The 13,331-nt window shown below is 35.5% G+C and overlaps 1 protein-coding gene across 2 annotated transcripts in view; it reads left to right on the top strand.

Moving 5' to 3' along the window:
• Nucleotides 1–13,331, top strand: part of NARS2 (asparaginyl-tRNA synthetase 2, mitochondrial) — a 139,679-nt gene that overhangs the window by 59,803 nt on the left and 66,545 nt on the right. For both annotated transcript variants that reach the window (XM_007455291.1, XM_007455290.1), the window contains exon 6: nucleotides 5,991–6,085. In XM_007455291.1, the coding sequence (XP_007455353.1) occupies nucleotides 6,078–6,085 (8 nt within the window). In that variant the 5' untranslated portion in view covers nucleotides 5,991–6,077. The remainder of the gene's footprint in view (nucleotides 1–5,990; nucleotides 6,086–13,331) is intronic.

Here is a 13,331-nt window from a genome sequence, read left to right on the forward strand (position 1 = left end):
ATTTTGCAATTTGAGGATCTTTTTTAAAGAAGTCCATTCCCACTGGCAAAGTCACAAAGTTGGATACTTAATTCATATATTTTTATTCTTTCTTCATTACTAATGGAAGTATTTAAGATTGTGAATCTTAAATTTGCAATCCCATGTTAGTAATTTTTGACCCTGTCATGTCTAATAGTTACTAGTTTATGCTTTTAAAAAAATTGAGATGAAGTTCATGCAACATAAAATTAACCATTTTAAAGGGTATATTTCAGTGGCATTTACTACATTTACAGTGTTATACAACTGTCACCCCTGTGAAGTTCCAAAACACTTTCATGATCCCAAGGAAAACCCCATGCCCATTAAGTATCACTTCCCATTTACCCTTCTCCCCAGACCATTGCTCTCACCGATGAGTCTCTATGGATTTTCCTACTCTAGATATTTCATATAAATGGGATCATACAATATGTAGCCTTTTATGTCTTTCTTTTACTTAGCATAGTGTTTTCAAGGTTTATCCGTGTTTTAGCATATATAAGTACTTCATTCCATCTTATGGCTAAATAGTATTTCATTGTTTATATATACTACATTTTGCTTATCCACTTATCCATGTTTCCACGTTTGTCTGTTGTGAATAGTGCTGTTATGAACTTTAATGTACAAGTATCTATTTGAATACTTGGATCTTTAAAATTTTTATAAACATTTTTTAAATTGAAGTATAGTTAATTTACAATCTTGTGTTAGCTTCAGATGTACAGAACAGTGATTCATTTTATATTTATGTATATTATTTTCCAAATTCTTTTCCATTATAAGTTCTTACAAGACATTGAATATAGTTCCCCATGCTAAACAGTAGGTCCTTGTTGTTTATCTGTTTATACACAGTAGTGTGTATATGTTAATCCCACACTTCTAAGTTATCCCTCCCTGCCCTTTTCCCTTTGGTAACCTTAAGTTTGTTTTCTATGTCTGAGTCTATTTCTGTTTTGTAGGTAACTTCATTCATATCACTTTTTTAGATTCCACATATAAGTGATGTCATATGATATTTGTCTTTCTCTTTCTGACTTACTTCACTTAATATGATAATCTCTAGGTCCATCCATGTTGCTGCCAATGGCATTATTTAATTCTTTTCTGTGGCTGAGTAAAATTCCACTGTGTATGTATATACCACATCTTCTGTATCCATTCATCAGTCGATGGACATTTAGGTTGCTTCCCTGTCCTGGCTATTGTAAATAGTGCTGTAATGAACATGTGGTACATGTCTCTTTTTGAATTATGGTTTTCTCAGGGCATATGCCCAGTAGTGGGATTACTGGGTCATATGATAGTTGTATTTTTAGTTGTTTAAGGAACCTCCATACTGTTTTCCATAGTGGTTGTATCAATTTACATTCCCACCAACAGTGCAGGTGGGTTCCCTTTTCACCACACCCTTTCCAGCTTTTATTGATTCTAGATTTTTTGATAATGGCCATTCTGACTGGCGTGAGATGATATCTCATTGTAGTTTTGATTTGCATTTCTCTAATGATTAGTGATGTTGAACATCTTTTCATGTGCCTCTTGGCCATCTGTATGTCTTCTTTGGAGAAATATCTATTTAGGTCTTCTGCCCATTTTTGGATTGGGTTGTTTGTTTTTTTGTTATTGAGCTGCATGAGCTGCTTGTAAATTTTGGAGATTCATCGTTTGTCAGTTGCTTCATTTGCAAATATTGTTCCCATTCTGAGGGTTGTCTTTTGGTCTTGTTTATGGTTTCCTTTGCTGTGCAAAAGCTTTGAAGTCTCATTAGGTCCCATATGTTTATTTTTGTTTTTATTTCCATTTCTCTAGGAGGTGGGTCAAAAAGGATCTTGCTGTGATTTATGTCAAAGAGTGTTCTGCCTATGTTTTCCTCTAAGAGTTTGATAGTGTCTGGCCTTACATTTAGGGCTTTAATCCATTTGGAGTTTATTTTTGGGTATGGTGTTAGGGAGTGTTCTAATTTCATTCTTTTACATGTAGCTGTCCAGTTTTCCCAGCACCACTTATTGAAGAGGCTGTCTTTTCTCCATTGTATGTTCTTGCCTCCTTTGTCATAAATTAGGTGCCCATATGTGCATGGGTTTATCTCTGGGCATTCTATCCTGTACCATTGATCTATCTTTCTGTTTTTGTGCCAGTACCATACTGTCTTGATTACTGTAGCTCTGTGGTATAGTTTGAAGTCAGGGAGCCTGATTCCTCCAGTTCCATTTTTCTTTCTCAAGATTGCTTTGACTATTTGGGGTCTTTTGTGTTTCCATACAAGTTGTAAGATTTTTTGTTCTAATTCTGTGAAGAATGCCATTGGTAGTTTGATAGGGATTGCATTGAATCTGTAGATTGCTTTGAGTAGTATAGTCATTTTCACAATATTGATTCTTGCAATCCAAGAACATGGTATATGTCTCCATCTGTTTATGTCATCTTTGATTTCTTCATTAGTGTCTTATAGTTTTCAGAGTAAAGGTCTTTTGTCTCCTTAGACAGGTTTATTCCCAGGTATTTTGTTCTTTTTGATATGATGGTAAATGGGATTTTCTCTTAATTTCTCTTTCCTGTCTTTCTTTGTTAGTATATAGAAATGTAACAGATTTCTGTATATTAATTTTTATTCAACAACTTTACCAAATTCATTAATGAGCTCTAGTAGTTTTCTGGTAGCGTCTTAGGCTTTTCTATGTATAGCATCATGTCATTGCAGACCGTGACAGTTTTACTTCTTCTTTTCCAATTTGGATTCCTTTTGTTTCTTTTTCTTCTCTGGTTGCTGTGGCTAGGACTTCCAAAACTATGTTGAATAAAAGTGGCGAGAGTGGGCATCCTTGCCTTGTTCCTGATCTTAGAGCAAGTTCTTTCAGCTTTTCGCCGTTGAGTGTGATGTTAGCTGTGGGTTTGTTGTATATGGCCTTTATTATGTTGAGGTATGTTCCCTCTGTGCTCACTTTCTGAAGAGTTTTTTTTTATCAGAAATGGATATTGAATTTTATCAAAAGCTTTTTCTGTATCTGTTGAGATGATTGTATAGTTTTTGTTCAGTTTGTTCATGTGACGTATCACATTGATTGATTTGCAATATTGAAAAATCCTTTGCATCCCTGGGATGAATCCCTGGGATGAAGGATGGTGTACAATCCTTTTAATGCATTGTTGTTTGAATAGTTGGTTGTAATTCTTTTAGACATATACCTAGAGGTAGAATTTGTATGTTGTATATATAATAATTCTTGTTAATCTTTTTAAAGAACCACCAAACTCTTTTCCCAAGTAACTGCACCAGTTTACATTTCTAGTTTCATTCCATTATGTTCAAAAAAGGTAATTTATCTGATTTGTTGAGACTTGTTATGTTCTAGCATATGGTTGATCTTGGACAGTGTCCATGTGCACTTGAAAAGAGTGTGCAGTCTGCTATTGTTAGGTGGAGTTTACCGTTTTTAAGTTTCCTCTTTCTTGATTCAGCATTTGTTTGGTGACTTTAAACCTTTGATGCTTATAGTTTTTACTCATTATTTTCAGTTTTTCTGTAGAGGGATAGGCCTTTGGAGCTACCTATCCCACCATCTTAAGATTTTTTTTTTTTGATGTGGTCCATGTTTAAAGTCTTTATGGAATTTGTTACATTATTGCTTCTGTTTTTATGTTTTGGTTTTTTTTGCCGCCAGGTATCTTAGCTCCCTGACCAGGGATCGAACGTGCACCTCCTGCCTTGGGAGGTAAAGTCTTAACCACTGGACCACTAGGGAAGTCCCCAGCAATTACTTTTTTTAAAAAAATATTTTATAATGTCCCTTTAATATCCTGAAATAAAATATATAGGTAATATAACTTAATACATACAGAAGTTTTTAAAGTCACTGTAATGCATTCACTGTAATATAAAGGAGAACTGAAAGGAAGTAATTTATTAAAAAGTAGTATGAATTTCAGTATTTAAATGCTTACATATGACATGGGAAGGCATAATGAAGTAGTGATATGTTTTTAACTTTAAATAAGTTGGATTTAAGAGATAGAAGAAACTGGGCTTCCCTGGTGGTGCAGTGGTTGGGAGTCCGCCTGCCGATGCAGGGGACACGGGTTCGTGCCCCGGTCCGGGAAGATCCCACGTGCCGCGGAGCGGCTGGGCCCGTGAGCCATGGCCGCTGAACCTGCGCGTCCGGAGCCTGTGCTCTGCAATGGGAGAGGCCACAACAGTGAGAGGCCCGTGTACTGCAAAAACAAAAACAAAAACAAAACAAAACAAAAAAGATATAAGAAGCTCAGACATCATTTTGTACAAATGCTAATAAATGAGATACTAAAATCAAGTCCTAAATATTAGACTTTTTTATATGTGCAGGAGATGAGAGAAATCACTTTTAGAGAAGTCAGGATAAAACACCAATACAAATTATAGACTAAAGAGGTGAGGGAAAGGAGAAAGTATAATATTCTTATAAATGTGCTGGGCCTGGTTTGAAATATAATTATTTAGTAAATAGTGAAGAAATATCAGAGAACATGTCTTTTATTTTGAAATCCTAACATAAGTCGAATATTTTAGTATTGAGTATTTAAGTCCTTGGAAACAATATCCTTTAAGCAATAGTGGGTTTCAAAGATGATTTTTATAAAGCAATAATAGGACATTTAGGACCAGGTAAAAGTAAGTTTTAAAAATAATAGGCAATTACAAAATAAATGAATGATTTCAGTTGGTAATTTTACACTAGATTTCATATTCATACACGTGCATAACCATACATGATATGCAATATTTTTAAAACAACCGATGGAATTAAATAAGATATCTTCATTTCATGTGTTTCTATAATTCAGTAGTTGGTACTAAGTCTCTTAAAAGGAGTCTTACATCCTGTATTGAAAATTTTATATTGGCTGTGTTGCTTTTACAGCACTTGTTTTAGTGCACCATTACACAAAGACATTTTCAGATCACAATTTGAAATACAAGAGTAGGTAAATTAGCTTCCTTCCCCCAAATGGATATAATGGTCATAACTTGATCTAGAAGCTTTCTTAATTATACTATTTAAATTATGTTTGATCTCCAAATAATTTTTTATCTTAACTTTTAATAAGTGTTGGCTGACACTTATTTCCTGTCAGTTTCAAATGGAATAATCACTCTATCTATACTGTAAGTTCATAAAAATCTTTAAATCTAAATGTTCATCATATCTTTTAAAGATATGGTCCTGCTTTATCTTCTAGTTGTTGGGAAGAATAGTGAAATTAACGTGTTTAAAAGTTTATAATGTGTTTATAAAAATCTGTATTAGGGCTTCCCTGGTGGCGCAGTGGTTGAGAGTCCGCCTGCCGATGCAGGGGACATGGGTTCGTGCCCTGGTCTGGGAGGATCCCACATGCCGCGGAGCAGCTGGGCCCGTGGGCCATGGCCTCTGGGCCTGCGCGTCCGGAGCCTGTGCTCCGCGACAGGAGAGGCCGCAGCAGTGAGAGGCCCGTGTACCGCAAAAAAAAAAAAAAAAAAAAATCTGTATTAAAAGCGTTATTATTAATAATTTAATAATAATATGACAAGACATGTTTTAGAGGCTATTCCCTTAAAATTAAATCTCAGTCATGGGTCAGAATTTTAAAAGACTATGTAATGCCTCACATTTAATACTTCTAATTCATAATTTCTTGCTTTAGCTTGCCCCTCAATCAAAATCAGTTTTTAGGAGGGAGTATATTTTGTGACAAAAATAGTTTGTCCTTTGGTTGTTATATATTTTGAAAAATATGGAGCAAACTTCCTTGAACTTAGCACTTTCCAAGCAGGAATTTTCTCTTTTAAGTGTATACTGAAAGCTGCCTTTTTTTTTCCCGTAAGAATGAACCTGTCCTCATATATGTTTAATAGCATATGATTTTTTAGTTGTGGCACAAACGTGAATATGAAAAGCAGAGCAAAACATGTAATAATAGCTTTTTATGGCTTGTGTTTTCTTTTGCAGCCTTCAAGCAAAATAAAGGTATCTGAGGAGAATTTCTTCAATGTTCCTGTTTTCTTAACTGTCTCAGGACAACTTCATCTAGAAGTGATGTCAGGGTACAGAGTTTTCTCTTTTGCTTTAATGGACTACTGATGTTGGTTGGGTGAGAGTGTAATAATGTTTTCTTTCCTGATGCTCAAACCTAAAAATTGTAATTCATGTTTGTGATTAGTCCACTTCAATTCACTAAAGTACATTTAGATTGACAAATTTGACAATATCCAAATTTCTTTCTAAAAAAATCACATTAGTCTAGACTTTGGTTTTTGGTGAAGAATGTAACACTGGAAATATGAAGTTGTGGGTTTTTTTTTTTCTTTTTACTAATCTTTCTTTGTTTAAACCTCAAAGCACATAATCAAAATATAAGTATAATGAATCATGTTTATGAAAGTAAAGGCAGTTATAATGTACACCTAGAAATTATAAGAGAGGTACCTGGAACAAGTAGAAGAAAAAATATTTTTTTAATAATTGGTTTAAAGAAGGAAAATTAACCCACAGAGTCATCATGGGAGATGTGTGCCCATTTAGAAAGTATTAGAAGTCAGATCACATTAATTTTAGCCACTCTCAGACCTCTGGAAAGTCACTATAATCCTTTTTGCCCTATTTTCTTTCTTTTTGGAGATTGGACAGGAAAATCTTTAAAGTCCTGTCTAAATCTTATATTCTCTGATTCTGTGGGTAATTTCTTAATGCCGACTCAGCAAGTAATGAGTCTCCTACGAAGATGTGAATATCTTTGTTTTCTCATACAGAGCTTGAGACTTAAAAATCTCTTCAGGAAATGGCTCCAGTAGAAACAGGGAATCGTGTATTTCCCATTGTTTTTAAAATGCACAGGGTGGAAAAACAGGGGAAATAGAATAGTGTTCATGTTTATTTTTTTTACAGACTTTACTGGCAAGATGGAGAGTGTCAATGGTGGAGTAAAGAGGGTCTTGAAAATAATATATACTTTACTTAGATTTACCTTTGACAAAGATATTTGATAATTCCAATAACCAAATAATTGACATTATCAGAATACGGTGCAGAAAAACTATAATCATAATAGCCCTGTGAGACTGTAGGATTTGCAGAGCTGTGTGTGGGAAACGCCATGTCAAGCATGTCATGGAAAGTTCCTTATGCCTGTCAAAGTATAATTTAAAAAAATTAAAAACATGATTCATAGAAATATAAAATATTTTATTCAATTCAATAATTACTGAAGAAAATAGTAAGGCTAGTTCAAAGACTATTTGGGGAGCTGTGGATTCACACGCAGTTTAATAAAAGAATTTTAGAATAAGATTGCTAGGTTAGTTATGAACTGGTTAATGTCCCACAGACCGATAAACCCTAACCTTTGGAATTTTGTCTTCTACCTGACAGAAATGATTTGCAACTCTACTGGACAAAAATCTATAAGTGAACATGTAACTTTACTTAATCTAGGATATTTAGTTTGATAGTAAATAGAGTAATGGAGCAAAGTTCATTCCCCTAGGTAGTTAAATAACCTTTGAGTGGGTCTGTGTCCCCACATCACACTGGAAGGATGTTCAGTCTACCTTTTAGCTTAATCCAAGTTTTGGATAACCTTTCCTAACAGCCTTTCATTATTCATTTCTTTTATCTGTAAAGTTAGAGACAACATATATTCCCCTGAGAAGTGTCATAATATGGGAAAGGTATAAATTTACCAAGTTTCTTGGTTATAATATCACTAGTGGATTAAATATGTTCCCTCTTTACCAGTAAAGTGCAGTGAACCAAAGAACACAATGTACAGTGAAACTTGACAGAAGATTATATTGGCAGAATATGAGGTTTTATATTTTTAATGTGTTACGAAGTATTTCTGTGTCAATCAAATGTTCCTAGTTTAATATGCATAGTTCTAGTACTATTAATATACAGTACATCATGTTTCAGATTAATACATGATTTAATCTCCAGTAAGAAATTGTTAGTCTTCTTTCTAAAGAAGACTAAATTTGTCTAAATTTAGTTTTTCTAAATTTTATTTAACAGACTTTTAAAATGGAGTAAATGGTAGTTAAATTTAGAAGGTTAACATTTTCCAAAAGGATATCTATGTTGGTTTAGTGGGGTTATGGCTTCATTTTATTTATTTTATTTGTTTATTATTTTTGGCTGCGTTGAGTCTTTGTTGCTGTGCACGGGCTTCCTCTAGTTGCAGTGAGCGGGGGCTACTCATCGTTGCGATGCACGGGCTTCTCATTGCAGTGGCTTCTTTTGTTGAGCACACGGTCTAGGCGCACAGGCTTCAGTAGTTGTGGCACGTGGGCTCAGTTGTTGTGGCTCGCGGGCTCTAGAGCACAGGCTCAGTAGCTGTGGCGCATGGGTTTAGTTGCTCTGCAGCATGTGGAATCTTCCCGGACCAGGGCTCGAACCCGTGTCCCCTACATTGGCAGGCGGATTCTTAACCACTGCGCCACAAGGGAAGCCCTATGGCTCCATTTTAAAGTTTAATTTTGTTGTTGTTGTTTTTAAAATAAACTTTCTATTTTTGAATAATTTTTAAATGTAGAAAAGTTGGAAAAATCGTGCAGACTTCTTAGATACCTCTCACTCAGTTTCCCCTGTTGTTAACATCTTACGTTACGGTGGTACATTTGTCAAAACTAAGAACCAAATGTTAGTACATTACAATTAACTAAATTCCAGACTTCATTTGGATTTCACTGGTGTTCCATCAATGCCTTCTTCCTTTTTCCAGGATCCACTGTAGGGTACCACATTACATTTAGTTGTCATGTTTCCCTAGTCTCATGTAGTCTGTAACAGTTTCTCAGTCTTTGCTTGTTTTTTATGACTTGCAGAAAGTATGCCAGTCTGTATTTTTCTGATGTTTTTCTGAAGTTTTAGGGAGGGTTAGAAAAAATACCGCAGGGGTGAAGTGCTCTTCTTGTCATATCATGTCGGGGGGACTTGATATCCATATGGTGCTATTAACCTTCATTACCTGGGTGAGGTAGTCTTTGCCAAGTTTCTCCACTGAAAATGTACTGTTTTTCCCTTTCTCCAGTTTATTCTTTGGAAGTGAGTTATTAAGTACACCCAGCCTCACTGGAGGTAGGAGTGAAGGGTTGGTAAGTGGGAGATGGAATTATGCTTCATCTCCTGAAGGGGGGAGTATTTGGAATTCTTCTGTATGGATGATTATTGTCTCTTTGCTCTTATTTGTTTATTTATGTTATCATTTATATCAGGATGGACTGATGTATATTTCATGGTTTCAGTTATATTTCAGTGCTGTGCTATTTACTTTGTTGCTCAAATTGTTTTAGTTGTTGGGAATTCTTTCAGATTAATTCTTGTATCCCTTTCACATGCCCCTATCCTTTTGTCTTTTGAGTACTTCCTTATTTTCTGGCACTATAAGATACCCCAGATTTGTTTGTTAGTTTGTTTCATTTTTTTGTGATTGATGAACCTACACTGACGCAGTACATCATTTACTTAGGGTTCACTCTTGGTAGTGTATCTTCTATAGGTTTGGTCAAATGATGTCATACAGAATAGTTTCACTGCTCTAAAAATCCTCTGTGTTCCTCCTATGCATCTCTCCCTCTCTCCTAACCCCTGGCAATCTTTTTACTGTCTCCAAAGCTTTGCATTTTCCAGAATGTCATATAGTTGGAATCATACAATATGCAGCCTTTTCAGATTGGCTTCTTTCACTTAGTAATATGCATTTAAGGTTCCTTCATATCTTTTCATGGCTTGATAGCTCGTCTTTTTTTTCTTTTTTTAACATCTTTGTTGGAATATAATTGCTTTACAGTGTTGTGTTAGTTTCTGCTGTATAACAAAGTGAATCAGCTATATGCATACGTATATCCCCATATTCCCTCCCTCTTGTGTCTCCCTCCCACCCTCCCTATCCAACCCCTCTAGGTGGTCACAAAGCACCGAGCTGATCTCCCTGTGCTATGCAGCAGCTTCCCACTAGCTATCTGTTTTACATTTGGTAGTGTATATATGTCCATGCCATTCTCTCACTTTATCCCAACTTACCCTTCCCCCTCCCCGTGTCCTCAAGTCCATTCCCTACGTCTGTGTCTTTATTCCTGTCCTGCCCCTAGGTTCATGAGAACCTTTTTGGTTTTTTTTAGATTCCATATATATGTGTTAGCATACTGTATTTGTTTTTCTGTTTCTGACTTCACTCTGTATGACACACTCTAGGTCCATCCACCTCACTACAAATAACTCAATTTCATTTCTTCTTATGGCAGAGTAATATTCCATTGTATATATATATATGCCACATCTTCTTTATCCGTTCATCTGTCAGTGGACACTTAGGTTGCTTCCATGTCCTGGCTATTGTAAATAGTGCTGCAGTGAACATTGTGGTACATGACTCTTTGAATTATGATTTTCTCAGGGTATCTGCCCAGTAGTGGGATTGCTGGGTCATATGATAGTTCTATTTTTAGTTGTTTAAGGAACCTCCATACTGTTCTCCATAGTGGCTGTATCAATTTACATTCCTACCAACAGTGCAAGAGGGTTCCCCTTTTTCCACACACTCTCCAGCATTCCTTGTTTGTAGTTTTTTTTTTTTCGCCCCCCGGTACGCAGGCCTCTCACTGTTGTGGCCTCTCCCGTTGCGGAGCACAGGCTCCGGACGCGCAGGCTCAGTGGCCATGGCTCACGGGCCCAGCCGCTCCGTGGCATGTGGGATCTTCCCCGACGGGGGCACGAACCCATGTCCCCTGCATTGGCAGGCGGACTCTCAACCACTGCACCACCAGGGAAGCCCTGTTTGTAGATATTTTGATGATGGCCATTCTGACCGGTGTGAGGTGATACCTCATTGTAGTTTTGATTTGCATTTCTCTAATGATTAGTGATGTTGAACATCTTTTCATGTGTTTGTTGGCAGTCCGTATATCTTCTTTGGAGAAATGTCTATTTAGGTCTTCTGCTCGTTTTTGGATTGGGTTGTTTGCTTTTTGATATTGAGCTGCATGAGCTGCTTGTATATTTTGGAGATTAATCCTTTGTTAGTTGTTTCGTTTGCAAATATTTTTCCCATTCTGAGGGTTGTCTTTTCATCTTGTTTATGGTTTCCTTTGCTGTGCAAAAGCTTTGAAGTTTCATTAGGTCCCATTTGTTTATTTTTGTTTTTATTTCCATTTCTCTAGGAGGTGGGTCAAAAAGGATCTTGCTGTGATTTATGTCATAGAGTGCTCTGCCTATGTTTTCCTCTAAGAGTTTGATAGTGTCTGGCCTTACATTTAGGTCTTTAATCCATTTGGAGTTTATTTTCGTGTATGGTGTTAGGGAGTGATCTAATTTCATTCTTTTACATGTAGCTGTCCAGTTTTCCCAGCACCACTTGTTGAAGAGGCTGTCTTATACTCTTGCCTCCTTTATCAAAGATAAGGTGATTATGTGTGTGTGGGTTTATCTCTGGGCTTCCTGTCCTGTTCCATTGATCTATATTTCTGTTTTTGTGCCACTACCATGCTGTCCTGATTCCTGGGATAGCTCATGTCTTTTTAGCACTGAATAGTATTTCATTATCTGGAAGTACCTTGGTTTATTCATCTATTCACCTACGGAAGAATATCTTGGTTGCTTCCATGTTTTGGCAGTTATCCCAAGCTTATTTTTTGTTTTCCTTACCCTAGCCTTAGAATCAGCCATTTCTCCAAGAAGCCCTAGTTCCTTTTATTGAAAAATGGTATTTAGAAACCAGGACTTAGTCACTGGGTATCTTGCTGCTACTGGGGGATTATTGCTTCTAAGCCCTCTCATCAGATAGAGCTATAAATATGCTTTTTAAATAAGAGAAAGCTAAGTGTTTTCATTACATTTTGCCTATAAGTAGTGGGGTGTAAGTTAGGTGTTCATTCTGAAAGAATTAGACATGTCCTAAATTGAAAAACTTACACTTAAGAAATGTCATGTAATAAAATTTTCCATTTTTTTGTCAGTTAGAGCCAGAATTGGAGGAAGGCTCAGTCTAATGTATTTAAAAGAATTTTTGATTATTATAGTTTTTCTTTCTTTGTTGGTTTTGTTTTTTTCTTTTTATGTTTTGTTACAGGTGGTTTTTTTAATTTCCTTCTTATGAATGTTTTTACTAAGCTATGAAGTCGTGCGTATTTCAGGATAAAACTGATGCTTTCCTTTTGAACATTGCTGTTAGAAGTATAAATTAGTACAGCCTCTCTAGAGAAATAGCTTTGCACCCAGAATTTTTCTTAAGGAAATGATCTGACAACTCTATAAAGATGTGTTTAAAAAAAATGTTGAAAGCAACTTCATCTATACTAATGAAAAACTATTAGCAATCTAAACATTTATTTAGGAAGGTTGATTAACCGTCAATATACCAAGAAAATGTTCATCACCATTTACCATCTGGAAATAATGGACCTTATTTTTAGTAAATAATTTTAAGTTATCTTATGAATAATTTGCAGAAGTAAAAATAAAGGAAAAATGACAGCAGAAACTAACACAACATTGTAAAGCAACTATACTCCAATAAGAATTAATTTAAAATTTTTTAATTAATAAAGGAATAGTGAAAATCAACTTTATTAGAATTGTAGTATTTAAATATAGCAAACCCAAATTTTTAAGAACTGTATTATTTTTTTTGAATTTTATTTTTTCTTTTTTTTAATAGCAGGTTCTTATTAGTTATCCATTTTATGCATGTTGGTGTATATGTGTCAATCCCAATCTCCCAATTCATTACACACTCACACCCAAGAACTGTATTATTAAGAGATAATTTACTTACCATAAAATTCACCAATTTAAAGTGCACCATTCAGTGAGTTTTAGTATATTTTCAGTTTTTCGAACATTACCATAAGCTAATTCAAGAATATTTTTATCACCCAAAAAGAAACTTTTTCCCATTAGCAGTCATTGACCATCCTCCTTCCCACCCTAGGCACTACTGATCAATCTACTTTATGTCTCTATGGATTTTCCCATTCTGGATAATTCATATAAAGAGAATCACGCAATATATAGCGTTTTGTGGCTGGTGTATTTCACCTTGCATAATATTTTCAGTGTCTGTCAATGTTGTAGCATATGTCAGTGTTTCATTCCTTTTTATTGCCAAATAACAGTGCATCATGTGAGTATACCACATTTGTTTATCCTTTCAGGTAATGGAGATTTGGGTTGTTTTTACTTTTTGGCTATTATGAGTAATGTTCCTACGACTGTTTGAGTACAAGTATTTGTGTGAACGTGTTTTCATTTCTCTTGGGTAGGTACTTGGAGTGGAATTGATGGGTTATATGATAA

Source organism: Lipotes vexillifer, unplaced genomic scaffold (genome assembly GCF_000442215.2).
Source record: "Lipotes vexillifer unplaced genomic scaffold, Lipotes_vexillifer_v1.1 scaffold276, whole genome shotgun sequence".
Taxonomy (NCBI): domain Eukaryota; kingdom Metazoa; phylum Chordata; class Mammalia; order Artiodactyla; family Lipotidae; genus Lipotes; species Lipotes vexillifer.